Raw genomic sequence first — 27039 nt, 5'->3', positions numbered from 1 at the left:
CTCTTCGCCATAGATGCTTTGAATATCGTGGCGAAGAGTAAGAACTCAAATTTGGTAGCTGCGTATCTTGCGTCTGAAACTAGCAAATTGCTGGGCGGCTTGTCGGTATCAAAGCGTGTGTGGTGTGCTGCGAAACAGGGCAAGCAAGATGTGACTCGGATCTTGATCTCAAAGGCTCTCTTGCACAACCACGTGCTTGTCGAAGACATTGGACGTGTGGTTGATGTGGCTCTCCCGGTCATTGCCGGGCTTATTAAGTCAAGTTCGATTACCGACCTTGGCCGGACTGTGATCGATGAGCTGATCCAATGCAACGGCATCAAGGATATCATGGAGTTTAGTAGGGAAATTAAATTAGAAGATTGTACTCAGATCTACCGCAGAGCCTAAGCTGCACACATCGAGATCTGGCACAGGATCTGTTATCTCGAGAGGGCGCTGAAGTACACAAGGTCGCAGAACGCTTTCGTATTGTAGTATTGATCTCCATCCACATAATTATCGACGTCTCTTCGATATAGCTTCCGTATCGTATTGCTCATGTTATCGTTGCCTGTTTACTAACGCAACAACCGCCCTAGCGATATCATCGCCCGATTTCCATACACAGATACTGCTATTTACATCTCCTGTTGAACAGGGTTGCCGAAGAACGATGTTCAAGGTAACATTACCGTCTCAAGCATTCTCCATATCCCTGAGGCCTGCCTGGCCGCGGTCGTCAGGCTCAGTTTACAAGTGTTCTTCTCCTTTAAGGGAGTGCCACTAATCAATCTGTATACGGACTGAAAGGGCTCGCGTTTGGTGCCGCACGAAACGACGACCCACCAGTATTGTAGTAGTCCGGTATCTACAAACATCAGCAATCGACTCTGCACACTCTGGAATACTACTCACATCCCAAAGCTCCTCCTCTAAGTTTTTCAACACATCCCCCTCTAGTCGAAACACATACTTGCGGTCAAGCACATACTTGAATTTGTACCCCGCGAGTGCTGCTACCTGCATCTTGGGAAACAACACCGGCAGCGCGCCAACAAACAACTCTCTTCTCTCATCCGCACACTTCGCTTCAGTCGAAAACTGAATGCACACGCTTGACCCAGACTTCAGCTCCATCAGTCCTAGAAGCGCAGCTTGCAGTCTCTCTGGCGGTTTCGGCACACCGAAGATATACGCTCGAAACGATCCACGATCGTGTGTTATCGCACTGAGTCGCACCTCAATGTTCGATACTAGCTCTTTTGGCGGAAATCCAAGACCGAGTTGATCGGTGTTCAGGAACTTGCCAATCAGACCCTGCCCATCGCCGAAGATGAACTTCGAAGTGCTGTAGTAGGCCTCACTCAACTCTCTCACAAATTCTGCATCCACATAATCCGTACTCCAGAAGTGCTCCGGAAAGTGCGCTGTCTTCCAGCGCGCTTGGTCGTAAGAATAGCACTTCGTGATTGGATCCATGGTTGAGCGGAAGTAGTCGCTGTCAATCCTCTCTTCTTTGGTGCTGAGATGGCGATAAACCATATCACGTAGTTCGCGAGGGAACTTGATCATGAACATGTCTGTTAGTGAGCGACATTCTGACTTTGCGAAGGCCTCGAGGCTGAGCTGGGTTTCGGCTGCTTCGATGGCGAGGTCATGTTCCAAAGCATTGAGGCGCTGTTGGAGGGCATTGATGCGAGCTCTGCGGGTATTTTCGATTACAAGTGCTCTACGCGTTTGTATCAGTACCTCGACTGTGGGTGTCTAGAACCTTTCGAGCGTACTGAAATGTACGATCATGCAATAGTTGTTGTGACCTTGGGCAAATTATATGAGACATTTTGAAGGCTTTGGAAAGAGTCTCGGGGTTCGAATTGTATTCGTGCAGATGCTCATTCTTGATGATCCATCTGGGTACTGCTGATAGCTTACTTAGGTGCTCACACCGGCGTGTGGACGTGACTAGCCTAGAGCGGCGTAGACGGTTCCACATAGCCAATCAACGATCACCACTCGCAAGTGAGCGAAGCCCGTGCCAGCGCAGAGCATATCCGTCGACCCGAGCTTGTACACATTTATAATGTTATATGCCTTTCGTGATGAATGCTGCGACATATGACCATCGGCAGAAGATCACGAAAGTCGAATCCCTCTTCCTCATAGTCCCCTTCACCATCAGTCTCAGCGGCGGCTTCTTCAAGGTCAGCTTCTCGCTGTCGCTCACGAACCTGAAACTTGAACTGAGTTTGTGAGTTATGTTATAGCAAATAAATGTTTGGCACAAGCACTTACCTTTTCGAAGTCATCCTTGTACGACTCTCGAGAGATAACCCCCTTCCTTGACGAAGTCTTCAGTGGACCCGAACCAGCAGGGACCCCTGAGTACGAGGCAGACTTGGTAGCCACAGACTGTGAGGCGTTCGAACACAGGTATAAGGAGGGGTACAATGTTATCAAATGCCCACTGGTGGTTTTCCAAGCCACAACGATCCCCACTCAACATGTTTTGGGAGCACACTGATCGTCCGCTTTGTGCCGGGAGAGAAATCTAATATTGCCTCCGGATCCATCAAAAATTCTGCGCGCGACTTCAGTTTGGCCTCTGGGGACGTCTCTGTCCAGTTGTTCCCTCCGCTGTCCTGCCCTCAGGTAGAGTTCGAGCATCTGTTTTATTTCTCGGCCTAAGGCTCTCTTTTCTCTCTTTCTCCAAGTCGTAGTTGCGGCAAACAACGTCGACCTTAACGTTTGCAGTGAACTCCGCAGGCACGTAACCGATATCTCATTGACTTGTCGTTCGGAACTCAGGCAACAGCTCAGAATCGTCGAAGAAGCGGAAGGTGTTGAAGCGAAAGAAGTGCTCGCAAAACTCCGGGTGCATAGGTATACCAAACATCTCGGATTTCCACAGGTAGACAGGAGCACTATACTGCGCAAGTGGTCCATGGGTCTTGAAGTATTGCGAGGTAATGTGAAGATGTGTCGCACGGTTGGGTGCAGGTATTGTAGACGTAGGGAGTCAAAAAGGAGTGTGTGTATTGTTCTTGCATCCTAACTCAGCTTATATTCAGGCCCTCGACATGTTTTATAACGCAGTTCATGTTCATGAAAACGCTTGGCCTGCGACAAGATGTTAGCCAACACGGTTTGTAGATCATGTATCCTGTCACGTAAGCCTCCGGGGCCTATATAGTCCCTCCATAGCTAGGAACACAGGTAGTTTCTTTCTTTCTGTTGTTCACCCACAGAGGAAGCTGCTTCTTGTAGAGGTATCCGTAAATTATGTCGCGCACCTCACGAGGGAACTTCGCATGGACGTTTTCGCAGAAAGTTCAGCGGACAGTACTAGCGTAGTCGTCAAAAGCCTTCTTGTACGCTCGTGTTTGCAGCGGTTGCGACCTCGCGGAGGCTGTTACGCTTGCGACTCAAAGCCTTCAGCTTCGTCTCGATAGAGTTGATGTTCACATTTGCAGTTACTTGAGATCGCAGAGCTCTGAACAAAGTCAATGAATGCTTGTTCGCAGTGATCACTCCGGTAATAGCTTACTGCACGAGCTCTGTGCGAGACTGCTCGCACTCGTTAGGCATCACAGGCGTAGCCATGGTGTTTCTGCAAGTGTCGACTGGTATGTCATGAGAATCGCGTGAGGTGGGAGCGAGTGTCTGGAAGATATACCTGAAAGTGGGGCGCTCGCTGTGCCTGCGCCTGCAAACACGTGGCCACGTGCAGGTCACCTTCACCCGGATCAATAGCCGATACCGGTCATTCGAGATTTTGCAGCATGTTTCATACAAGTTGACAACATATATAACCTGATCGATGCTTGCGGAGAGATAAGTTGGCTATAGCATGCAAGCGCTCCCGATACGCGCAACCTTGTCCTGATCCTTCAAGTCTGTCTCCTTCGACCTTTCCGTGATCTCGCTAGTCCTGATGTAGCTGAAGTGTGAGAGCCAACGACCTTCTTACGCGTGCCTACTTCACTCGGCTTCCTCTTGGTATGTCTTATCATCGAGTGTAGGGAGCTCCTTCCACATTTGCGCAGCCTCTTCTGCCTGTCGCTTCGACTCCTGTAGCTTGAACTGAGAACATCAGCTTTCTATGTGCCCGAACGTGACACGAAGTAGAACTTATGCGCGCAAGGGCTTCTTTGCATGCCTCAAAAGATAATGCCCTCCCATAGTGAACGGTCAAGTAGTGATAGAGTCTTTCCTAAGTAGGAACTGAACACGTGTGACGTATCCTGCCGTTTCGAGTTGCTGCAATGTTGAGCGAATTTGAAAAACAATCTGATCGGCGGCAAACCATTGCCTGCTATGATTGTCAATATCCCACTGGTCATTCGGCGTGACACGGATCTCGGTCTTGGTGCCAGTTCGAAATCCGAATACCGATTTCAGAATTGCTAGAACATGGATAGGTGCACATTGATAATCCCAGCCACAGCCCCAACCGCCATCGCTTCGTCTCTCCACTCTGTCTTCTTCGTCATTGATTTGAACCTCGTTTGGAAGGCTGAAGTCATGTTCTCTACAATCAAGATTAAGTTCAACGTGGGCCAAGAAGTGCACTGGAACATATCCAAGACGGCATTGGCGGTAAAAAAAAAAAACTAAGCGGAATATACCCAGCAGCTTGATGTCTAAACCAAATGAGGAGGTGGTCGATCGGAAGTTGTGCTCGTGCAGTTCCAGGCGCATCGCTTTGCCGACAAAAGCTTCCCGCGTCCAATGAGTGTTCACAGGCAACCACCAGTGGACCCATTGGAAAGTGTTCTGTACTCAATAGCGGTTGTTGTCACTCCGAACCGTTTAAAAGGGTGGATGAAGGTATGGATCAGGTCACGAATCTCGCGTAGAGAGCGGATGTAAACTGCATCATAGAAGGCACGACAATCTTCTTGTGCATGAAGCTGGAAGTCCGCCTCAATGTCGCTCTCCTGCTGCTTTACGTCTGTGTTTAGAACACCGCGTTTGTGTTGCAAGGCGTTGCGTTCGACATTGAGAGCTACCAATCTCTGTTTCGTAGTCTCCAGTTCGGCTCGGGTATCCGCGTGGTGCTTGATAGCTATGCCGTTTATATCAATCACAGATCATGATGTCCGTCGCTTTCCAAATCGCTCACCTCGTCAGCTTCAACCGCAGCTGTTCACGCTCGTCGATGGTGCCCGTTGGCGTACGCATGGCGTTCCTGCAGCCAAGAAGCAAGTAAACAGTGGCCATGTGTCATGCAATGGGTCTTCGTCAACCTTAGACCAGTCCAGAGCTTCGTGATCGGACCAACCGATGATACCATGAAGCTGTAGGTTGGTAATGTGTGCGCCCTTCTTCAGCAGAAGAGTTGTTCCAAGTCAGGCAGAATTGCTTCCAGATACTTGGATGCCGTACCTACGGCAAAACAAAAACCACCTTTCCTCTGCTGTCTGCCAAACAGAGTGAGTCGTGTTCCAAGAATGTGCTCAGCAGGTACGACATTGCTGCGGAAGGTCTTATCGTTCAGCAGGACACGAATCTGGTCCAAACCAGTGCCAAAATCGAAAAGTCGTGACGAGTACCAATATTCAAGGAGCTCCGAAAATGCCTCAGAACCGATACAATCGGGACCCCAAAAGTAGGGTGCTCCGTACCACCGACTGGCTCTTGTGTCACTTGTCGGCTCATACTTGATCGGGTAATTGCCATGTGCATGTCTGTAAGCCATTGGATCGCCCCAGCGGACAATGTAAACCTTGTAAGGTCGCGTTGTCGCAGGGTCCTCGAGGAGAAATCGATAGATGATCTGGCGGAGCTCTGGCGGAAGCCTAGCTAGCATGTGATTGCAAAGTGGTCGAGCCGAGGCTGCTGATAAAGACTTGAGATAAAGAGCAGGTTTGAGCTCATTATGAAAGTAATTCCCGTCATGAAATTCGAGTCCGAGAGCTGATAAGTGCTGAGTATTCTTCGTGCAGTTACCTTGTCGCGATACAGTTGTTCTTTCCGCTCTTCATATTGTCGGACTTGTTTATTAAAGCTATGATTTATAAAAGCGGAACATGCAGTTTGCTGACTTGGTCTTACTACTGCGCGTGTCTTCGATAACGCTCGAGTGCCTCCGCCGCAGATGTAATCCCTGCCACGTTCGGCATTGTGAGACAGTCACGACGAGAGCTGTTAGACATTGGAGCTGATGACAGTGCTGTCGTAATTATTGGCAGACTAGAAGAGCTTTGAACCCGCAGAAAGAGCTGAAAAGACTCAGAGCTGATGTCGAAGGCTGGGACATGCAACGACGGAGGAAGCGGAGTGAGGCTGATCGCGCTGCCGATAGCGTAAATTTGGACTACCGACGCGTCGCGTATCCCTTTCACACAGAAGTCTTTCATCTCGTACACAACATCGCGCGATAATTCTTACACTCTTTTGCTACTCTGGAAGCCCGAAAACAAATTCAATAAACTATAAACATGCTAAGAAGCGAAATATGCGATCCTTGTCATCTTACACCTGAGCCTAATCTCACACCCCACCCGACTCTGTTCATCCTTGAAGACATTCGTCTACGAGCACTTGGTAACGCTGGGAACATTGGTGCAGCTGCTGTAAGTCTTACCGCCAGTGATGGCAACGTTCGACCAGGTCCAGCCCGTGCAGGAGGAGCTGCTACCGCAGGTAACAACAACATCGTAGCCGGAGCTGGAGACAGCGGAGGTACCAGTGATATTCTCAACAACAAGGTTGGTGATGGGGATACCAGTACCGGCTGTGCCCTTCAGATCACCGCCATCGTAGTTCTGCTCGATGAGAGCACCGTACCTGGGTCGGCGTGTAAGTCACATGATCGAAGTGGTGCAGATGGGGCTGCAAAGAGGGAAGACTTACTTGGAGATGTTCTTCAGGGTAATCTTGTTGTAGGTCACCTTGTTGATGGTACCAGTGTCCCCAACAGAAGCCTTGACGCGGATGCCGTTGACCGAGTTCTGGATGACGTTGTTATAGAAGGTGACGGTGTCGACATCGTTTGAGGAGCGGCCACCAACGGAGCCGATGGACAAGCCGTGACCGCCAGAGCAGAGACCGTTCTGGAAAGTGATGCTCTGAGAACGGGATCAGTAAACGAATGCAAAGCTACCCGGGGTCGCACTTACAGTTCCCGAGTTGACGGCAACGCAGTCATCCTGATTATACACCTTTGCGCCATCGATAACAACGTTCGAGCTGGTACCGATGTCGAAACCATCGGTGTTGTGACCGAGACTATCAGTATCGCCAGCAGAGTCGTCGATGGTCATGTCGGTGATGGTAAGTCCATCGCAGCTAGCAATGCTCACAGCCTGGACGGGGGTGTTCTTGATGCTTAGATCGGTGACAGTTGAGTCTGTGAGACTGTGCAGATAGAGGAACTGCAGCGGTGAGTATCATCCTAGTGCGCAAAATCAGTAGACATACCTTAGGCTTGGTCTTTCCGCCATTGCCGCCCTCTCCATCCCACCAACGCGCACCATCAGGATTGAGGACTGCGCCAGAGGCACCCTTGACGGTAATCTTCGAACCACCAATGTTAAGCAAGGGTCCTGCCCATTCCTTGTAGCCCCAAGTGGTGGTACCCTCGAAGATGACAGTGGTGTCATCCGCAAGGTCGGACAGATCAAGAGTCGTGCCAGAGGGGACGGCAACATTGTTCAAGACAATGGTGGCACAAGCAGTCTGCGACTTGCTAGCAGACGCTGCACCAGCAGAGCCCGAGAAAGTACAGCTGGTGGCTCGCTTAACAACAGCCGCCTCGGGAGCCGGGGTTATAGCCGGGGCCGGGGCCGCAACAGCAGACGCCGCGAGCGATGCGGTCAACGCAACAACCGACAAGAGATGCATATTGGGGAGAATCGAAAGCTTAATGACTGTAAGAAGAGGCTTGGCTGCTTGGCCAAAATGCTTGGTTTCCAACGATCCTTATATACGACTTGGGAGGCGAGCAATCTCATACGTCTACGTGTGTCCGGCCGCGTCGTCGCAATCTATCTGAGATCAAATCTTCCACAGCGCAAATGAGGCGGGGCGACAACATCCTCCAATTACTGAACATTGCGCTGGCCGAGGAGCCTCCTGAACGAGCGTTCGGTCGAATTATTGAGGACGTATGATGGGAATGAAGGTGTAAGAGGAAACGAAACGAGTGGCAGCGCTATTGAGTGTGGGGAGTTGCAATCCCACCAATCATCAATTATCCGTGCCTGAATGCACCAATATCGTGAATACGAGTGTGGGGAGAATCTGGGGTTTGCCGAAAGCCGAGTGTCATCTCGCTGTGTCCCACTCGACCCGTTACTCAAGGCGATGGCTGCGTACGTGGAGATACGTACCCTCGCTCCACTATGTGCCGTGTGTTGCGGTGCTTACGAAGGACTTGCAGAATGAGAACAATTGAAACAATGTTGCCAACCTTGTTTGTGAAGATTATACCAATATGGTTCAAAGAGATCAAACCGCCAAAGCATTTACCCAGACGCATTGATGGCGTTTATCGCCAATCGTGTGCCTGAATCCCAAGGCGCCAGAAGATGCCACTGTATGTATCATCATGCTACGCCGAACGCCATGCCATGCTAAAAACAAATGAAAGTGAACGACGAGCCGAACTTATCCGCGATCTGACGATACAGCAGTTGGAGGGGATGCATGCAAACGAGGTGTCGTACTGAACTTAGGATGAGATCGTGAACTGGCCGATCGTGCAGGATGCGCGAAGTCATCGAAGTCGTGCGATATCGCAGGATTAGGCAGGGTTTGCCGTGCCAGGAGGCGAGTTGCCTCGTCATCAGCTGTCGTCCGTTGGTCCTGACTGGGGTCTTTAGTAGACAATGAGGTTTGCTGTGATACAGGCCTTAAAGGCATGTATTGCTGTGTGTCCTGGGAGAGCAACGAGAACCTTGGATTTGTTTCTGACCTCGTTGGCGTTGAAGCGCGGCTAGAGTAGCTCGAGCTCGAGCTTGATGGATCGGGGCTACCCAGCAGAGCCAAGTACTCAAATGGTTCTGAGACGTCCATGATAGCAGCACTCGATAAGCGCGCTTGTGCTGGTGGCTCAATTGGCGATGGGGCGAAGCATATCGCGGTTTGTAGGCTGATCATATCGAACATCTCGTCGCACTCGCTGTCATATAATGTTCCAGACACGCTTGAGCCCCGTGCGTTCCTTGACTCCGCCGCATTTGGCGTGGTCGGAGGTATTCGAAGTGTCGAAATAGGTGGCGGCATGAAGGGGCTTATCGGGGTAGGACTTGGTATTCGAGGCGACACTATCGAGACTCGCTTGGGTTCTCTGATTAAGCTCGTGAACGACTTTGGTGACTCGAATCGAATGTTCGCTTCGCGTTTGCGCAGTCGGTTCGGTGATTGATCAGATGGATGACTGAGTCTGGACCTCGTAGTCCAACTTCGCGTCGAATACGATCGCCAGATGTTGCCCTGTAAGCTCTTGAAAAAAGGTACCATGTAGGGGATGCCCGCAGTACAGATGCTGGCGCAGACGTGCACTTGAGTACATATGGTGGCAATCCAAAGATCGTACTCGGGGTTCCCATGTGGTGTTACCTGATACAGGTACACCGCGCGCACAAGAGCCGCCGCAACCACGAGCAGACGTGGTGCGAAGCAAGCTACAACCGCAAGCTTCCTCGACATGCGCACTCTAAGATGTGCAACCAGGTCTACAGAAAGCAGGACAATAAACACCTCTGTGGACACGTCGATTGCACAATACACGATCCAGAAGATTCGCTGTAATCGTCAGCCAAGATCATCAAAGCTGATGTCGACGCAGCACCTACTGTGTTGAAGCAACGCAATGTCATCATCTCCCAAGGCCGCGGAAGTTGACATTGGAATGCAGCAGCAATGACTGATCCTACACTCCAAGCGAAGATGCAAGCGCCAAAGCCCAAGACAAAGAAACGATGAGTACGTAGTACAACGACATTGTAGAACAAGACAAGGATCGACAACTTCGAGAAGCATAGCGATGAGATGTACAGCAGCTCGGATGCGTAGTAGCCTTTCATGATAGTATTGGCTCTTTCGAGAGTCAAAAATTCGAGTACACCAAAATCTCTAGAGGCAAGTATTAATGTCGTGACTGATAGACCGATTGCAAACGCCTGTTGATGTCAGACATGATCTGGCAAATGCAAGTCTTACTTACGGTGGCCAGAAGGATGAAGAGATCATCGAGCGCCACTTTACGGAAGACGATCGCTTTCATAGTCTGACGTGCAATGAAGAAGACCACGACTGCTCCAGTAAGGGCATATGTTGCGATTTCGATAGTGCCTGACCTATCTGCCCGCAGTCTGGAAGTATGCTGGTCCATTCTTGCGAAGACGGCGCGTCAAGCTGGCGGAAGAGCTGAGACTTTTGTGACAATCGAGGGGGGTTGAGAAGGAGCAATCATGAGAGGGTACTGACGAATAGGTGCATGACAAGGACGATACGATTTGCAAAGCGAGAAGCGGCAGCTAAGTCATGGCCGAATAACAGAGTAAAAAATCTACGGTCCCTACAGACTCGATCCTATCGTTAGCAACAATTAGGCATCCTGAACTGGGTATACCGCAGCCATGGATCCCCGATGAGGCATCTGGGCTCGGTCGCTGCGCTTTCCCCACCCGGAGGCAGGTCTCTGTTAACGCGTCTGTCCCCGTAAAAACCCGTAGACCCATATAGAAGACGACTCGGGATATAAAGTTAGGATAGCGAGCAGCCAGTGCAAGGCTGAGTGCTGGCGACACGCTGAGTAACAGTGCCACAAAGAACCAGCGCCTAGCAAGTTGTGACCTGTGACCACGGTGCAAGCGAACTCAACTACTCGTTCTCAAAGACGACAACTCTCATCAGTACCATCGTCAGCATCGAGTCCATTGAGAGAGAAGTAATCTGAACGCGTCCATTTGAAACCAGTCTCGGCGGCATCCATATCGTTGTGCGCGGCGTTCAAAACAGGTCAGATCTGTTTTCGGGCACCGAGCAGGAGGCTGAGCAAGCGTCGCTGCCGCAGCTTAGGCTCGCTCAACTGACCGCGACAATATGAGCAACGCATGCATCGAAAGTAAAGTAACGTAATGCGGAAGTCGATAGCTTAGCTGGTGCCTTGCGTTGCAAATGCAGAGGATCGTTGTATACAACAGGAGAAAAGGTGTACGAAGGTAGGAGGTTGGTGGCGTCAGCCAAGACTCGGTTGTTTGCGCCTCCCCGCCCGGGGTCGAAGATGTCGAGCTTCACACTCTCGGAACTCATTGCACTCCATCTGGTCATCTTGGAAAGGAATGCTTCATAACTTTCTTCGAAGTAGGGATTGATTTTTCTCATAATCACGATGCGTTCCACGCTCAATTGGTACCTCTTGTGGCCCGTTGCCATTGGTTTGGTGGCTGCAGACTCTTCATTAGGTGCAGACCAATCAGCGTCTGACTGCGCCTCATCGACTTTTACGGAAGGACTCAAGAGCTATGTTGCTGGGTCAGGCGTTGATATACTTTCTGTTACAGCGACGTCACAACACGACTTTACGAGCATCAAGGGTGGTCCTTTACAGCCAGCTTTGGATGGGCTGAACTTCTGCCAAGTTAAGGTACATGTTACACATCAAGGAACCAATGACAAGGTCTTGATTGAAACATGGCTTCCGTTAACCAATGACGAGTGGAATGGGCGATTCCAAGCTACAGGAGGCGCAGGATTCGAGACCGGCATGTTTGGTGGCCATCTTGGGCAAGCCGTTCGAGACGGCTGGGCCGCAGTATCAACAGATGGAGGGTCCGGCAGTCACGACCTCTCCCGAGTCAAAGATGGAAGTTGGGCGTTGAAAGACAGTACCGATGGTACGCTCGACTGGAACTTACTGCACAACTTTGCATCACGAAGTCTTGTTGATCAAGTTAAGATTGGCAAGGTCATCACTGAACTATATTACGGCAAATCCCCACATCACTCATACTGGAATGGATGCTCCACCGGCGGAAGACAAGGTTACATGATTGCACAGAAATACCCATATCTTCTGGATGGTATCCTCGCCAATGTGCCTGCGTTCAATTTTGTCAACCTTGTCACTGGCGAATTCTGGTCCCAACTGGTGATGAAGCAGCAGCAGACATTCATGTCAAACTGCGAGTTCGAGTACTTCAGATCGAAGGCCATCCAGAAGTGCGACATGATAGATGGTGTACACGATGACATGATCAATGACCCGGAAGCCTGCGAATTTGACCCGTTTGACATTGTTGGCGACGAGATCCAGTGCGACGAGAAGCACGTCTATATTACTTTGGAGATGGCGACTGTAGTCGAGCACATTCTTAATGGTCCAAAACAAGTGCCATGGGGACCCATCTTCCATGGGCTCAGTCCCGGTGTTCGATTCAAGCACCTGGCAAATATCAGCATATCGGAAGACGGTACAAGGTCACAAAATCCGTTTGGAATATGCGAAAGCTGGATGAAGAACATCGTCCTCAGAAACCCTTCCGCTCGACTAGATTACCTCGACATCACTTCGTACTTCGGACATTGGGCCCAGGTCAATTACGAACTTGGAGGTCTACTCAACACTGCTGATCCAGACCTATCGGCATTGAAAGCGTCTGGCACTAAGTTGCTTACATGGCATGGCATCGATGACACTGTCATTCCTTATCAAAATACCATCGACTATCGGAAGAGAGTTGAGGGTGCGATGGGTGGTGCACATGCGGTGGATCAGTTCTATCGACTTTTTCTTGCACCAGGTGTAGAGCATTGTGGAGATGGTATAGGACCAGTTCCCAGGTCTTCCCTTCAGACACTTGTTGATTGGGTAGAAAGGGATGAGGCACCAGAAATACTAGAAGCCGAAACGACGAACGCTAAGGGCGAGGCGGTCACCAGAGATCTGTGTGCATACCCTGGCAGGTCGAAGTACATGGGTCTTGGTGACGCGAACAGGGCTTCAAGCTGGAGCTGTGTAGGCGGAACGGAGAGACCCGAGACCCTTTTACAAGACCAAGCCAATGAGCGCACAGGTCGAATCTTGGGAGGTCTAGCAGATCGCTTCAAGGGCTTGGGGCTCGCATTGAGCATTAGCTGATCGCTTTGTGTCTTCAAATTTACCAGAGCTCAATACTTTATGCTCAATATTGTTGTCTAGCTCGCCACCCCTTACAAAGGTCTCGAATCGAAACACTTGTCAATGTCGAGTTTCCTTTCCAGTATTTCTGGTTTTGTGATTTCACCTTTCTGGTCAGTACAACGTTCATGTCGCATTTTGTTGATAGGCACGCAATAGCACATAGAAAAATGGGTGAAAAGGTATGTTATTAGTGACTATGGAGAGTCGCGATATATCACGCGCGGGAACTGGGGAAGCGATTCTAATCGGGCCTAGTGGGGGTAGGCCTGAAGAACCAGTGTCGGCATACCATGGGTATGGGGCACTGGCACCTTTCCTCAACAGAGCCGCGCTCACTTTGAGCATCACCACGGCGTTCCCCGGCACCACAGACCAACGATGATTTGGGTTGTGTTGTCGAGCCAGGAATCGTGAAACATTTGGTGGTGTTTCAAGTCACCGGCCCGCACGGTGGTTCCCGGACTCCGAAAGCTCTCGACCAATCGTGCCATGTGGGTCGGATGAGCCTCCTTCCAGACACCTCCATCTCTTTGACCTGCAACTCTCAACAATGTCGTTGAAGATGCACTCACTTCTTGACCGCCTAGTCGTCGTCATCAGGAACCGGAGAGATGTCCACATACCAACAGCTGTACAGATTTTGCTTACAACGCATTGCGCATACAAACCAACCTTCATGCAGATCAGAAAGTCAAAACCATTCGGACGCCACACCTTCTCTGGGACGATCGCATCCGTGAAACACCACCAGCGGCTGTACACATCTGGCCAAATCCGTCCCCAAGCAACGCTCTTATGTCTCCACTCGGAACTTTATCCTCGCTCAAGCACAGCGTGTGAAAAGCTTGTGTGAGCTTGGCTCTCAAAACAAAGCACCATATTGGTCGCTGCGATGACGAAGCTCGTGGGTCAAACATCTCCAGTCACGGGATCCACACACTGAACGAGGTGACAACACTTGGTACGTCTTGGTACACAATGACTTGTATTAAAAGTATGAATAGAAGATGTGTGTGTGATGTTGCAAGGCAGGCAGGTCGATTCTCCGTTGCTTACGCCGCCTTGCTGGCTCAAGGTTGTCCGATCCGTACTCAGTCCTTACCTTACTCCAAATCCTTCTTGTCTGTTCTTTTGCGATAGTAATTCCTGATTCACGATTCACGACATGAACGCCTCAGCAACGATCCGCGCCTCCTATGTGCGAGCCACTAGGATGAGCATGATGTCATCACCGCCAACCATCCCGGTCATGAATCCCATTGCGGACCTTGAATCACGACCCGCAAACAGCGAGAAACTCGCAAACTTCGTAGCCGTCAACCACCTCGAGCACCGCGAGAAGTGCGACCTCGAACGAGCCAAGATCTATGTATACGACGAGCCATCATACCTAGACTGGGACAACAGCGAATCGTTCAGCGCCCGCGTCAAGAAGATGTACACCATCTTCCCTTATCGCGACCCCATTTGGCTGGTCGCCATCGTCTTCGCAGTCGGAAGTCTAGATCTCGTTATCAACGCTTTCCTCGACTTACTTCCTCAACTCGACCCTGAACTCCAATTTGAGACAAACGAGACCATCGCAATACCCACTACCGTTCTCATCGGCTCAATCTTCTTCTTCGCAGCTGGCATCTTCGACACCTTCGGGGCTCTGAACGCCGATCGCGGGACCCTGGAAACCTCCAAAGTCGACCGGAAAGTCACATACAGACCTGCACTCATAGGTTCACCAGAGTTCAAATGGATTCCTTCATGGGTGAAGCTCTGGGATCTTACCATGACGAACCTCGCCTTCCAAGCCGGGCTAATCGTGCTCTTTGGCGGTGTGATCTTCATGTTTGCTGGCATTGTTGATTTTCCTGAGCTTATTCCTGAAGAGGCACCGCTATTTGCGACGATTGTGTTTGGCCCGCAGGTCATTCATGGCGCGTTATTTTTGATTGCAAATGCGATTTTGGCTATCTCGGAGCAGGAGAGGTGGTATAAGCCCAAGTTTTGGGATGCAGATTGGCAGGGTGCGTTTCTGAACACTGTGGGTGGGTTTGGGTTCATGACGGCGGGGTTGTTCTTGTTTGGTGAGGATAAGCTTTCTGCAGCTGTGGCAGCATTGGTGGGCAGTTGGGCGTTCTTTATTGGTAGCATGATTCGATGGTATGTTGTGATGGAAATCTTCTAGAGTATTTCATGAACATAGATGCATCAACTGCACTCTTATCAGCCAGACCGCGCTTCCCACTTCAGATCTACCATAATAGCATCAGGGTTGGTTGTTATGAACAAGCGGTTGCTTCGACCGTCCGGCTTTGCGGACACTCTGACAATGCGATCAGTTTTCACAGGCTGTAGCTGTATCTCAGATGAATTGTTGTCTAGTGCATCGAGAGGGTGGCTGTCCTCTTGTTGCCCTTTTGTGAGACATGCTCGCTACTTTGATGGCTGCCGTAGTACTGTGATGTGTTCTTTTCAGGTGTGCGGAGTCTATACAGCAGTCACAGGAGTGGTATATATGCCGATGCAATCGCGACGGCGGGCTCAAGACCGGACAGAACTGTTGCGAGAACTCCACTATAGGCCATGTCGGCGAAATCGAGGGCAGGCAACAGCTTTTGCCGAAGATAGTAATGATCCAGGCCCTGTTGTCACTGTTAGTAATTAGTACATCGCTGACATGTAACGGACCGGCAGACTCACATGACGCCAATGCCAAGTAAACCCATCGCAAGTATCTTCTTGCGGGAACAGACGATATACAAGCATCCCTCCCTGATCAAAAGAATTTTGGAATGGAACTTGCTCGAGTTGCTCCGACATTTGACCTTCAAGACGTTCCCTTAGGTCCTCTGCCGCGTGCTTTGCAAAAAGTAACGATTTCGATGCCCGCTCGCAGCGCAGTTGCTCTAGCTTGAATCCCCAGCCGCGCTTCGAGCATCGCAGGTGTGAATGAGCAATCCCAAGGGTTGGTATACTGCAAAAAGAAACATTCGAAATAAGCACCATCTTTAGCTTGTCGTTCCGATTGCAGAGATGTAATCTGATCATGCCACATATTGAGGCATACTTTCGATATAGTCGAGATAATAGCACCGTACGTTTGCGACGAGGCTTTTGACCGCAGGTCAAGCTAGTGTGACCGATCCCCATTCCAATTGGAACGTGATCCGCGTTCGTCGTCAACATTAAAATTTTCAACGCCGTTGCAAAATGTTGTTTGAGGGGTTTGACCTGTTCGTTCCTACGGCTGGCGTGGCGGGTGCACAAGGATCGAATCCTTCGCGCACATTTGCCGGACGCTGTCGAATGAACATCAAGAGGCTCCATTTATCGAAATCCTACAATAATGGTTATCACAACTCGACAAAAAGCTTCGAAGGCCCGGACGTGTGCTCGTGTAACTTGATTGTTACGATAACAGCAGTCTTATGCGGTTCAGATGCGCCGAGTCAATCGCCGCAATATCGAGATCAGTGGCCGTGTCGGCTTGGGTGACTCCTGTATGTATAGTGCAAGGTGTATCCCCTACAGATACCGTTGAAGTGAGTGGATTGTGTTGGTTGATCTTGGGAGCTATTGGCTAGAATCGATCGAGACTATATAGTAGAAGGGGATAGCAGTGAAGTGCAGCGGGCCGTTGGCAAACACTGCAACGGACCGCTAGCAAACAGATGGCGATCGGTGGATACCTTCACTCCCTCCGACAGATACTGATCGTAGTGGGATGACCGGGACCATACCTCTGATTTGGTGCCACTTAAGATACATCCTCCCGACGGGCCTCGCCGCAAGGCCAAGTCTCATCCGCGGACATCGCCGCAAAGTATAAGGTTGAGCGATTGCCAGCTCGAGCATAACGCTATTAGCAATCTTTCGACATGGGTGACTCCGTAGCAGAGGAATCGAGAGTTGTGATCGTGACCGGTGCCACGGTATGTTCATTGGGTAGATATGGCAGTCTTCATGTGCTCAATGTTTTTAGAGTGGCATCGGCTCCTGGCTACCTGCTAATGATGCACAGAAGATGTCGAACCAGACTCGTCAAAAGCAACTCTTTGTTACCTCAAAGCCAACAACCAAGTCAAAAGAGAGCCTTCCGAAACGCCCCGAGATTGATACCGGTCGTGACTCCCTTGACTCGACAGACATGGGTGAGTTGAGTTAAATGCAACGCGACCTCGAACTTCTCAAACGAGGACGATATGGGAACATAATCACGATGTGCCCCCGCTATGGCTCGGCTGATGGACCTCTCATCCCGCGGACTCGAGCGCAGTTGATGAACCGTATAACACCTGTGAAGAGCAAGCAACTGGTCAGCGCTTCCAATGGGTCTACTGTATCTAACAGGCCTGCAGTCACCAATAATTCCAAGCCTGCACGAACCTCAAAGATCCCACGTCTCCGGTGCGCTCTACGCAAGATAATCGGTGAGTCCTCCAATGCGCTGCTACCTGTTGCTAATTCGGTACCAGCCAACAAAGCACCCGGCACAAGATCGTTTGCACAACGATTTATCGGCATCAAGATCCCTATCACACAGGCGACTATCCATAACCGTTCTGTTGGCAAAATTGTAACCGTAGCATCAGTGCCCGTTGCCGAAGTACCAGTTCTGAAATCGATCCCGAAGGCCAAGCCTGTTCTCACTCAGGCTGTGCGCAATGGTGTATGCTCAACAACTTTTGATCAGAAACAGGTATCGCTAACCCCAGAATATGTCGCAAAGGCACACCTAATGCCACTAGGTAACGACCAACGAGCCCTGCTACACCTGCGGACAGTACCTCTAAGAGCGCCCGTTTCTTCGACGAGCCCACCACGCCACGCAAGTTCGAACCCGAGGAGCCTCCATGTCTACTCAGCACTGATCACGATGGGGAATGGGCACCTCTGACCCGAGAAGACGGCCGGCCCTGGCGAACAAACGGCGGAAGCTCTGTGGCGCGAGGCGGCAGCAAGCTGTTCCTATCAGTCTCCGCTGAGAAGAATATGTGTACACTGAGGAATGAGTTTCTCAATTGCTCCGAGAGTATGCAAAGCTACTAACAGCATATTCGCAGCTGAAAAAAGCCTGGTGTCTGGCAGTAGCCAGATTGCTTATGGCACTACAACTTACAAGGTCGATCTACGGCCACATCTACCATCGAGGCGGCTTCTTCAGGATCCAAGACACATTGGGACAAAAGTACCAGTAAATGTCGACATGACAGCCACAACACCGTGTTTGGCCTTCAGTGCCTTTGGGAAGGTAGAAGACGTGTCGTTCCAAAAAGCGAAAGTACCCAAGCCCATTGCTTCTGCCTTTGCAAAGCCGCTATGCCGGCGCGCCACCACATCGGACAAGGTTCTCGAGCAATTGGTAACAAAGACTAAAGCGAAACTACCGACACGCGACGTAAGCAAACGGAGAAGGAGTTGATATCCGAACGCATGAAGTGGGTGAAGGTATGCTGGGCCCAGAGCCAGGGGAATTCGCCGAGATGCTTCGTATATAACATTGACATGGTTATGTGATCCCCACCCTTTGAAGTGGAGCACTCACTGATCATTCACAGATGTATCGATCCGAAACAAAGTTGAGGGATTCTTATCGACAGGGCGGGGTATGGGGTAGGACTTCAACTTCTCGATTCATATCGTTTCGACACTTCAACATTTGAGACCTTTGACGGCACCGTGAGCTTAGAACAATTTGAGAAAGACCGGTATCTGGCGAACTTGGTCTGGGCAAGTATTGTTGATGTGTTCTTTCCGGTCTTGCAGACTCTTTTTGTCGTCCTTTGTCCGATTGTTTATCCAGCATCTACGTTAATGTAAGTCTTTAACAACACTTTATACTGAGGGCTTTACAGCGGGGACTTCCTATCTCCACATCTGGGGAACATAGGAGATCTGACACCTGGGGCTGCTTGGGCTATGCCTTTAAAGGCCTTGCACCGCCCTTAATACCGCTTCCTTGTAAGGACTATTTTCACAAGGCGGACGCGTCCGATAATTTACAAGTGCACTCGAAGGGATGCAAGCTCCGAGGTACTGCCTTAGGCTTCCAGCGCGTCCAAGACCACGTGGATGGGTAACGGCAAGATTGTCTCCATGCCATGCCATGTCCGATATTCAGGTCCGTTCCTGATTCCTGCATGTCATATGCGAGTATCGCACGTGTGCCGTATGATTGGACTCTTTTTATCAAGTACAGGACGCATTTTCCCGAAAAAGGAATGTGCAACTCTCGGCCAAGGCGCCTGCGCCGCTTGCCCAGACTTTCACTTGGCACTCGCAGCGGAGGTCTCCACCGCAACCTCATCGACATAAGAAGGGTCGCGAACTCAGATCTTCCCCAGTGTCTCCGCCTTTTGCTCATCATCATTAATTAATTTCTGGAGCGCAGATATGAGGTTCTCGACAGCATCGGGCGCGATTGCGCTTTCGGCGTTGGCGGCCAGCCAAGCGCAGGCGGAAGATGTTCTCTACAGCAGACACCTTGCGAAGCGTGACCTTGATGCTGATAAAAATTACAACATTAGTCAGTTACACGCCTGTATCGTGAGATCTCTTAAGCTGACAGAGGTATAGCTTTCTTCCACGTCAATGATGTCCACGCCCATCTCGACGAATTCTCATCGTCAGGAACTGACTGCACCCGTCCCGAAAGAGGTTGTTACGGTGGTTATGCTCGCATCAAGACCGTCGTTGAAGAGAAGCGACCCAACTACAACGACAGTCTCTGGCTCAATGTTGGTGATGAGTTTCAGGGTACACTCTTCTACTCTTTCTATGGTGGCGAGAAGATCGCCGAGACCTTAAACCAGATGAACTTCTCAGCCATGACCCTTGGGAATCATGAGGTATGATCTCTGAGTTTCATTGATTGTCTGAATGAGTGTTGACGATTCGTTAGTTCGATGGTGGCGATGAGGAGCTCGGTCAATTCCTGGAAAACTTGACATTCCCTATCATTTCGGCCAACATCCACTCGCAGAATGAGAAGGTCAATAAGTCGGTCAAGCCATATCACATCTTCGAGGAGTATGGACTAGCCTTGATTGGTGTTACTACCGACGAGACTCCCAGCATTGCGAACCCAGACGAGACAACTGTCTTCTCTGACGTTGTCGAAGCCGTGCAAGGCGCGATCGATGAGATTAAGTCTACCACCAACATCACCAGGATTGCTGCCATCACGCACATTGGATACGAAAAGGACCAGGAGCTTGCTAGGGCTACCAAGGGCCTGCAGCTGATCATGGGTGGTCACAGTCACACGCTCCTCGGCGACATGGAGGATGCTGAGGGTAAGTACCCTACCATTGTTGACAACGCGGACGGCGACGAGGTTTTCATCGTCACTGCGTATCGCTGGGGCGAGTACATTGGTTCCATTGAAGTCACATACGATCCTCAGGGCAAGATCCTTTCCTACCAGGGCGCACCCATTCACATCACCAATACTACCGAGCAGGATACCGACCTCCAAGCTCAGATCAAGTCATGGCGCGGCCCCTTCGAGGAGTTCGCTGCTGAAGTTCTTGGCACGAGCGAAGTTGAGCTTGACCAGACCACTTGCCAGCGCCAAGAATGCTTGCTCGGTGACTTCATGGCAGACGCTATGCTTGCTTACCGTAAGAACAACACCGAGGATGTTGACTTCGCCATCATTAACGCTGGTGGTATCCGCGCAACCATTGACCAGGGTGACATCACCCGAGGTGAGGTTCTGACCTCTTTCCCCTTTGGCAACTCCATTGTTCAGATCGAGATTGACGGAAAGGAGCTGTGGGAGGTTCTCGAAGGTATCGTTACTGGTGTTAACGTTGCCAATGGCAAGGAGGTCACCTCGTTCTTCCAGGTCTCCACCGGCATTAAGGTCGAATACAACCCTGAGAACAACAATGGCAGCAAGCTCGTCGCTGTCACTATTGGCGGCCACCCTCTTGACAACGGCACCACCTACCAGGTTGTCACACTCGACTTCATCGCTGGTGGTGGCGACAACTTCTTCACCCCAACCGCCGACTTCGTTAGTCTTGACACTCAGGACGAGGTCCTTACTCAATACGTTCTTGCGAAGACCCCTGTCAACATTGAGCTTGACGGACGTATCGAGGCTGTTGATCACCAGCGCAACACCACTGCCGGAGGTAACGGAACCACCAACGGAACTTCGCCTTCTGGGACTGGCAGCCCTACCCCTAAGTCTACCGGTGCTGCCGTGCAGCTTGGATCGGGCCTTGTTGGTGCTACCATGTTCGCTGCCATCGCTGGCCTTCTGATGCTCTAAGAAACCTGGAAACGATAATGTAATAGAAAAGTCACGATTAGCTTTGAGCGACGCATTCTCACGCAAATACCATTATTCACCAATTTCCACCGCCTCTGAGCTTTCTTTGTTCGTGCAAGGTTACTCGAGGCCTTCTGGGTTGCTTGCAAAGAGAAGCCGTTTGTTGATCTTGCAGCCAGGCCACGTCGAATCCACTCGATGCTTCCTGGACTGGTTCTTTTGTCACGTCTGTGGGCACTGATCTCTCAGCACACAACCAACACACTAATTCATGAGACATCTTGACAAACGTATACACCTTTCGAAGGATTACATTACACTACGATACCCAGATCCATGTCTTATATCACTAAATTCTGACGCTGCGGAAGGTGAGTGACACCACTACAAGCCTCCTGTTTGCACCCCCTCACTATCTGTAGGTCGAGCAAGATCATGAATACATTCTGGATGCGCCAGACACTCCTACCCGACAGTATATACTTTAAAGGCTACTATCATCATGAAGTCGATACAACGACGTTACGACAGCCAGCACGTCAATATGTGGCGCAGCGACATGTCTCCCCTTCACTTCAACTTGCGTGCAGAGCTACCTACGTCACGAGATGACCTTTTCACAACGAGAGTTCACCTATGCCCGCAATAGCTAGTCGGCACACGCCTTGGCTCACACTAGCGCTCTCGCTGCTACTTTGACGCGCACCTCGTCCTCGACTGTTTTCCTTCACAGTCAACTCCCGCCGACACAACCTTCGCCTGCCAGTCGGTCGCGCATCTTTCCACACCTTGACATTGCTTCCACTAATTCAGTTTCTGCAGATATGTCACGCATGCTACCTTACAGCAATCTCATTCCCCGCGCCGCCGGCCCTCTCCTCACCTGCACTGGTGGCATCAAGGCCCATGGTACAATGCGCCTGCAGAGGGGCCCTGGAGCGCAACATCAAATTGGAGAATACTGACATCCGAGCCGCTATATAGAAGCAGATTTTTAGATGCAAAGTCATCGATATTATCTATGCTCAGCGCACTGAGTGATCTGGCGTTGCAACCAACCATTCTGTCACAACCAACTACTTCGACGCATCTACCTGTTCCGGCACATCTGCTTGCTTCACAGCAGTCCTCTAGTGCACAGCAAGCACATGTTACAGCACAGACAACTCCACCCCACCCTCCTGCTACCAGATTGCTCGCAACCTCAGTGCCTACCAGGTCGGGCCAAAGTGGCTCTCAGAGCACATCAGGTGGTATCAGCAACCAGCGTCGTTGTCAAAGCCTAGCAACGGTCAAGTCTCATCTCTCTCGCAACCTAATGCTGGAAGCTCGTCCACACCGACCAACATGGCATCTAGTGGAGCTGGTAGCGCAGCTTCTACTGCACCCAAGCCACCACAAAAAATCTTCAGCGCAAACATAGCCAGGATCATGGCGGCTCAGAAAGCCAACAATGGCGCCGCCAGTGCTTCACAGGCAGCTTCCTCCATGCTGCCTCAGCCGCTCTATCCGCTTCTAGTAACACAATGCTCTCTTAGTGACACCAAGCCGGCCACAACCTGCGCTTCCAAGGATCAGCGTTGGTGGTGTTAGTGTTGTTTCTGTCGGCGAGATTCAGAGTAACGACGAACTGGAAGCTGCACTCACCGACGACGTCCTCCAGATCGACCTCAAGTGGCAAGACATACGCTTGAAGCACCACCTTGACAACGGAGGCCACTACAACGTGGAAGAAGGGGACTACACTGAGCTACAGATGCTTGTGTGCAGTTATTTCACTCAACACCGGAAGAATGGTTGTTTCGATGCCAACAATTTCATGAACACTCCGGCTGTCATGGAATATCTTTAGCGTGAGAATGGCTTCTTCCGCATGAGTTCCCATACATCTGCCACGTATGGGAATACGCAGACTTTGATTGCTCTTCAAGACCTGATTAAGGAGCAAAAGGCGGTGACTCTGATCCTAAACAACCACACGCGACGCGGAACGATAGTTCCAAAGTCGAGAAGGCATGGTGCCAACAACGGTGAGCATGCGCTATGAGATTGTACCTGAATACCTCCTGACTTTCCTAGTAGCCTCCCACTGAATCTGTCGGGGTGTGGATCGTGAGTGATCAGTACGCTGTGGGAAGAATTGAAGGATTGAACTGGGGATGTATTGGGTGAAGCTACGGACAGTACATATAGGTGAGGAGCTGTAAACAACGCTAGTGTGACGTGGCAGTCACTCTCATGGCAGGTGAGGTTCGACAGGCAAGAGCGCCCTGAACCGTGACAGAATCACACAGCCACATTGTAAGCTGGAGCATCTATCTTGCCTTCGAAATATACACAGCCAACTCGAGCCTTGACACTTCGACATGCCTTGAGATCGACACATACCATCCCACAACAATGCCCGACTACTACAATCGCCTCATGAGACGTCCTTAGACGAGCTGCAGTACGCAGACTGACTACAAGAAGGGGACTCCCTGACTGTAGCCGGTCCAGCGCATCGCATCGCACGATCAAAACAAAACACCACAACCAAGGCCCGCCATTACCATATCGAACCTGGCGGGTCAATCTAAGTGTTGCAACAACAAACGATTGGGTCTGTTGCGAACAACGTGTCAGCCGCGTACAAGCAGTTGGACGGACCAAAATGGCCGTCCGCTGCCGTGGCAAACAAGACACAAGAGGACAAGTAGTGTATGTGGAAAGGTCCCTGTAGGGATCTGAGGTGGCCAACTCAGATAGCGGTGGGGTTTTATTGTTGCTTTCAAGAGACCACAGAAGACGGAGAGTACGTGCAATAGTTTCTAGACCTTCAGCGATTGATTATGCTATTTCACATTGTTGTATGCCCAGACCTTGGCAAGTGAGCTTACAAAAGGAACTTCTTCAGCAGTGTCAGCCCGCACCTTCACTGTGGTTCTTCCCTAATAGGCTACGCGCCTTCCTGTTTCTAGCAAGCGCCCATAGCTCCCTCCCGTGTAGATAACCGCCACGTAGGTAGCTATCAATACATCACGATTCTGCTCACTTTCTCCCCATTGACAGGTTATGCAGCCCTCTGCCTGTCTTCCGCTGCGCACACTCTTGTTAAAGGTGTCGCATTTCCAGAATCGTCACTTTCACAGCACTAACAAAGACGCGTCAACAGTGCCATGGCCAAGAGCAGCACCACGTGCAAATAACACAGAGATATGTCGCACACCACTAAGACACGGTACAGCATGTTCCTTGCATTCGCAACAGCAGCCTTCGCTGCCCGGGTTTTGGTATAGCTCCAAGCTAATGGCACCGCTTTGCCCGTGGCTTACGTTACTAGCTTACAGTGTGGTTGAGTTGCATAGAATGAAAGGTGATTAAAGTTGGTGGGGTGGATGTCTCGCTTGTAAAACACGTTAAGAAAGATGATGAGGCATGTTTGAAACCTGCAGCGGCGCCCGCGCGTGCGCTCGATTGGGTTAGCGCACAAATCGCGTCATTCCACAGCAGTCACTTCATCACCCTACCACCGAAATTTTCATCGGAACATACTGCTGTTCATCATTCATGTCTATCCATATCTACGTTCTCGCGTAAGGTCGTGATCTGTCTCCGTCCAGCCGAATTGGTGACCTCCTCAAATATGGATCCACCTACCCATCCAGGTGTCAACAACCTGTTTGGCCTCATCGACCAGACCCATGTCCAACAACAGCTGAGTCGTACCGCGCACCGCTGAGTCAAGGGCACTGAAGATCCAGGCATGTGTATACGATGTGTGCTCGCCGACGAAGATCGTAGACATCTCAGTCTTGTAGTACGCTGGGAGGTACAGCTCCTGCTGACCGACAGTGGGTGCTGCCCAAGCACCTGCCTGGTGCTCATCGACCTCCCAGCATTGACGATCATATGCGCCAGTGAACTGCTCTGCAGCAATCTCGCCATGGACCTCAACCATCGCACGCTGCACGTAAGCCACGTGATCAGCAGTGCTAAGGGCAGCAAGAGAACGAGCCAGGGTGCCGGAGGCGTAGGATCCAAGGATGACACCAGGTCCAGTTGAGTTGATCTTGTACGCAGGATAGCAGACCGAGCCAATGCCAGGGATGTCGACTGCACCACAACCACCAATGATGGGTGGGGAGAGCTTCTCCCAAAAACGTGTCTTGTAGTGCAGGGAAACTTTGCAGGACTGCTGGTAGTTCATGGAGGAGATGGCCTGAGATAAGAGCGAAGAGTACTTGGGGAGCTCCCAGAGTCGGACCTTGGAGAACGGTACACCGACAACTGCATAATCGTACTCCTCACTCTCAGGCTCCATTGCGAAGGGATCGTTACGCCACTGAACAGATATGCTGCCGGTATCATTGTTGTACTTTAAGCCGGTGACCTTGCGGCCGAGCGTCAAGCGGTCCTGGACATGCGGAAGGAAGGCTCGAGGAAGGGATTCCAAACCCTTGTCGATTGTCCGCCAAGTCGTGGCAGCGAAGTATGCGGTGTCGTATTCCCACATCGGGCTGTTGTCGATACCTGCGATGAAGTCGACTTCGTTCGCGCTCATGTTCAAGGCATAACGAAGGTACGCGGACTCGGACCAATGGAAAAGACCCTTCTCTATGGCTGCTTTGTGGGCCTTGTACATGTTGGTTGAGATATTTCGCAGCACTTCGGGGGTAATTCCCATGAACTCATCAAGCGCCTCTTCAGCATGCTCTTCGACTTCCGGGTCTGGACCTGTTGCGGCTGGCAGAACCAGAGAGCTGTTCGCTTTGATCTGAGCGGCACTTGGGATGCGGCCGTTGGGCAGGCGGTAGCCGTTAGAATTGGCCGGAACGTTGGGGCTGCTTTGGATCCAAGGGATAAAATTGACAGCAAGCGCGCTGTCATTGCCGTTCCTCTGGTTTAAGACATCGGCGAGCTGGAAGACCATCTTGTGGTCCTGGATGTCTACAGTCTCGTTGGTGTCTGCGTACTTCGTGGAAACAGGGAAGCGCATGGGACCCATCTCCTGATACTGATATTGGTCTGGCGTGCTACCGGCGAGGTACTTGGTACGGATGCGACCACCAATGCGTTGCGAAGACTCGGTGATGTGCCAGTCGTGGATGCCTACAGAGTCGAGCAGGAGGCTGGTCATCAAGCCCGCCATTCCCCCGCCAAGAATGGCAATCTTCTTGCTCTTCGCAACAGCGACGAACGAAGCGTTGTTTTGCTTCGCCTGCATGTATGCAACACCATCGAACCAGGGTCCTGTTACATCTGCTATATCCGAGATCTCCTCTCGCTTCCGGGTCGGCTGCTTGACAGTGATAGGGGCAGAGCGACCAATCAATGCAGACCCCGAGTATGCGTATAAGCAGCCTCCGTGGTTCGTGTTGTCAGGCACAATCCACACAAGACGCTCTGGCCGGGCAGATCGTGTTACTCGCGTAGTACCGAGCTCGTAATGCCTGTCGTCAAGGCTTGCCATGCCACAGCCACCGTACACAACTCGCACGTCTCCTTCGAAGGCATCATCGCTGTATCCGATGTGCACATTATACACCGAGTCCGGGGTGACAGTCAAAGGCTTGAAGAAAAGGATGTCGGAGCGAGTTGCTACTGGACCAGCAAGAGTGCCGCTGGCCAGAGTCAACGCTGCAGAAGAAGCTGTGAAGAGGCCCTTCAT

At 51.0% G+C, this 27039-nt stretch overlaps 9 protein-coding genes across 9 annotated transcripts; 5 read left to right on the top strand and 4 right to left on the bottom strand.

Moving 5' to 3' along the window:
• Positions 1–356: 356 nt before the first annotated feature.
• BU25DRAFT_414270 (uncharacterized protein) lies at positions 357–1847 on the bottom strand. The gene is made up of 3 exons (XM_033707241.1): positions 1767–1847; positions 898–1711; positions 357–850 (listed from the first exon to the last, which is right to left on the bottom strand). Exons 1-3 carry the CDS (start codon positions 1820–1822, stop codon positions 770–772), a joined length of 951 nt encoding a protein of 316 aa, XP_033557705.1. The 5' UTR covers positions 1823–1847; the 3' UTR covers positions 357–769.
• A 4584-nt stretch (positions 1848–6431) lies between these two features.
• On the bottom strand, positions 6432–7827 carry BU25DRAFT_400550 (glycoside hydrolase family 28 protein; the record flags this gene model as incomplete). The annotated part of the gene is made up of 4 exons (XM_033704967.1): positions 6432–6771; positions 6838–7052; positions 7104–7358; positions 7405–7827. 4 exons carry the CDS (start codon positions 7825–7827, stop codon positions 6516–6518), a joined length of 1149 nt encoding a protein of 382 aa, XP_033557704.1. The 3' UTR covers positions 6432–6515.
• Positions 7828–9662: 1835 nt separating this feature from the next.
• On the bottom strand, positions 9663–10321 carry BU25DRAFT_400547 (uncharacterized protein; the record flags this gene model as incomplete). Its single annotated transcript, XM_033704966.1, has 2 exons — positions 9663–10109; positions 10154–10321. 2 exons carry the CDS (start codon positions 10319–10321, stop codon positions 9663–9665), a joined length of 615 nt encoding a protein of 204 aa, XP_033557703.1.
• Positions 10322–11508: 1187 nt separating this feature from the next.
• Positions 11509–13072, top strand: BU25DRAFT_400543 (tannase and feruloyl esterase; the record flags this gene model as incomplete). Its single annotated transcript, XM_033704965.1, has 1 exon — positions 11509–13072. The coding sequence occupies exon 1, from the start codon at positions 11699–11701 to the stop codon at positions 13070–13072; it is 1374 nt and encodes a 457-aa protein (XP_033557702.1). The 5' UTR covers positions 11509–11698.
• A 1207-nt stretch (positions 13073–14279) lies between these two features.
• On the top strand, positions 14280–15828 carry BU25DRAFT_451263 (uncharacterized protein; the record flags this gene model as incomplete). Its single annotated transcript, XM_033709744.1, has 2 exons — positions 14280–15268; positions 15585–15828. 2 exons carry the CDS (start codon positions 14280–14282, stop codon positions 15826–15828), a joined length of 1233 nt encoding a protein of 410 aa, XP_033557701.1.
• A 1158-nt stretch (positions 15829–16986) lies between these two features.
• On the top strand, positions 16987–17901 carry BU25DRAFT_461892 (uncharacterized protein; the record flags this gene model as incomplete). Its single annotated transcript, XM_033710483.1, has 4 exons — positions 16987–17040; positions 17091–17259; positions 17467–17777; positions 17857–17901. The coding sequence occupies 4 exons, from the start codon at positions 16987–16989 to the stop codon at positions 17899–17901; spliced, it is 579 nt and encodes a 192-aa protein (XP_033557700.1).
• Positions 17902–19432: 1531 nt separating this feature from the next.
• On the top strand, positions 19433–21452 carry BU25DRAFT_414268 (Metallo-dependent phosphatase). The gene is made up of 3 exons (XM_033707240.1): positions 19433–19634; positions 19685–19956; positions 20010–21452. The coding sequence occupies exons 1-3, from the start codon at positions 19502–19504 to the stop codon at positions 21387–21389; spliced, it is 1785 nt and encodes a 594-aa protein (XP_033557699.1). The 5' UTR covers positions 19433–19501; the 3' UTR covers positions 21390–21452.
• A 1284-nt stretch (positions 21453–22736) lies between these two features.
• BU25DRAFT_424760 (uncharacterized protein) lies at positions 22737–23241 on the top strand (the record flags this gene model as incomplete). Its single annotated transcript, XM_033708302.1, has 2 exons — positions 22737–22977; positions 23027–23241. 2 exons carry the CDS (start codon positions 22737–22739, stop codon positions 23239–23241), a joined length of 456 nt encoding a protein of 151 aa, XP_033557698.1.
• Positions 23242–24216: 975 nt separating this feature from the next.
• Positions 24217–27039, bottom strand: BU25DRAFT_451261 (uncharacterized protein; the record flags this gene model as incomplete). The annotated part of the gene is made up of 3 exons (XM_033709743.1): positions 24217–24467; positions 24528–24711; positions 25029–27039. 3 exons carry the CDS (start codon positions 27037–27039, stop codon positions 24320–24322), a joined length of 2343 nt encoding a protein of 780 aa, XP_033557697.1. The 3' UTR covers positions 24217–24319.

The sequence above is a fragment of the Macroventuria anomochaeta genome (genome assembly GCF_010093625.1).
Source record: "Macroventuria anomochaeta strain CBS 525.71 unplaced genomic scaffold BU25scaffold_36, whole genome shotgun sequence".
Lineage (NCBI taxonomy): Eukaryota > Fungi > Ascomycota > Dothideomycetes > Pleosporales > Didymellaceae > Macroventuria > Macroventuria anomochaeta.
The sequence above is the reverse complement of the archived record's forward strand: the minus strand, read 5'-3'. Positions and strand labels throughout refer to the sequence as shown.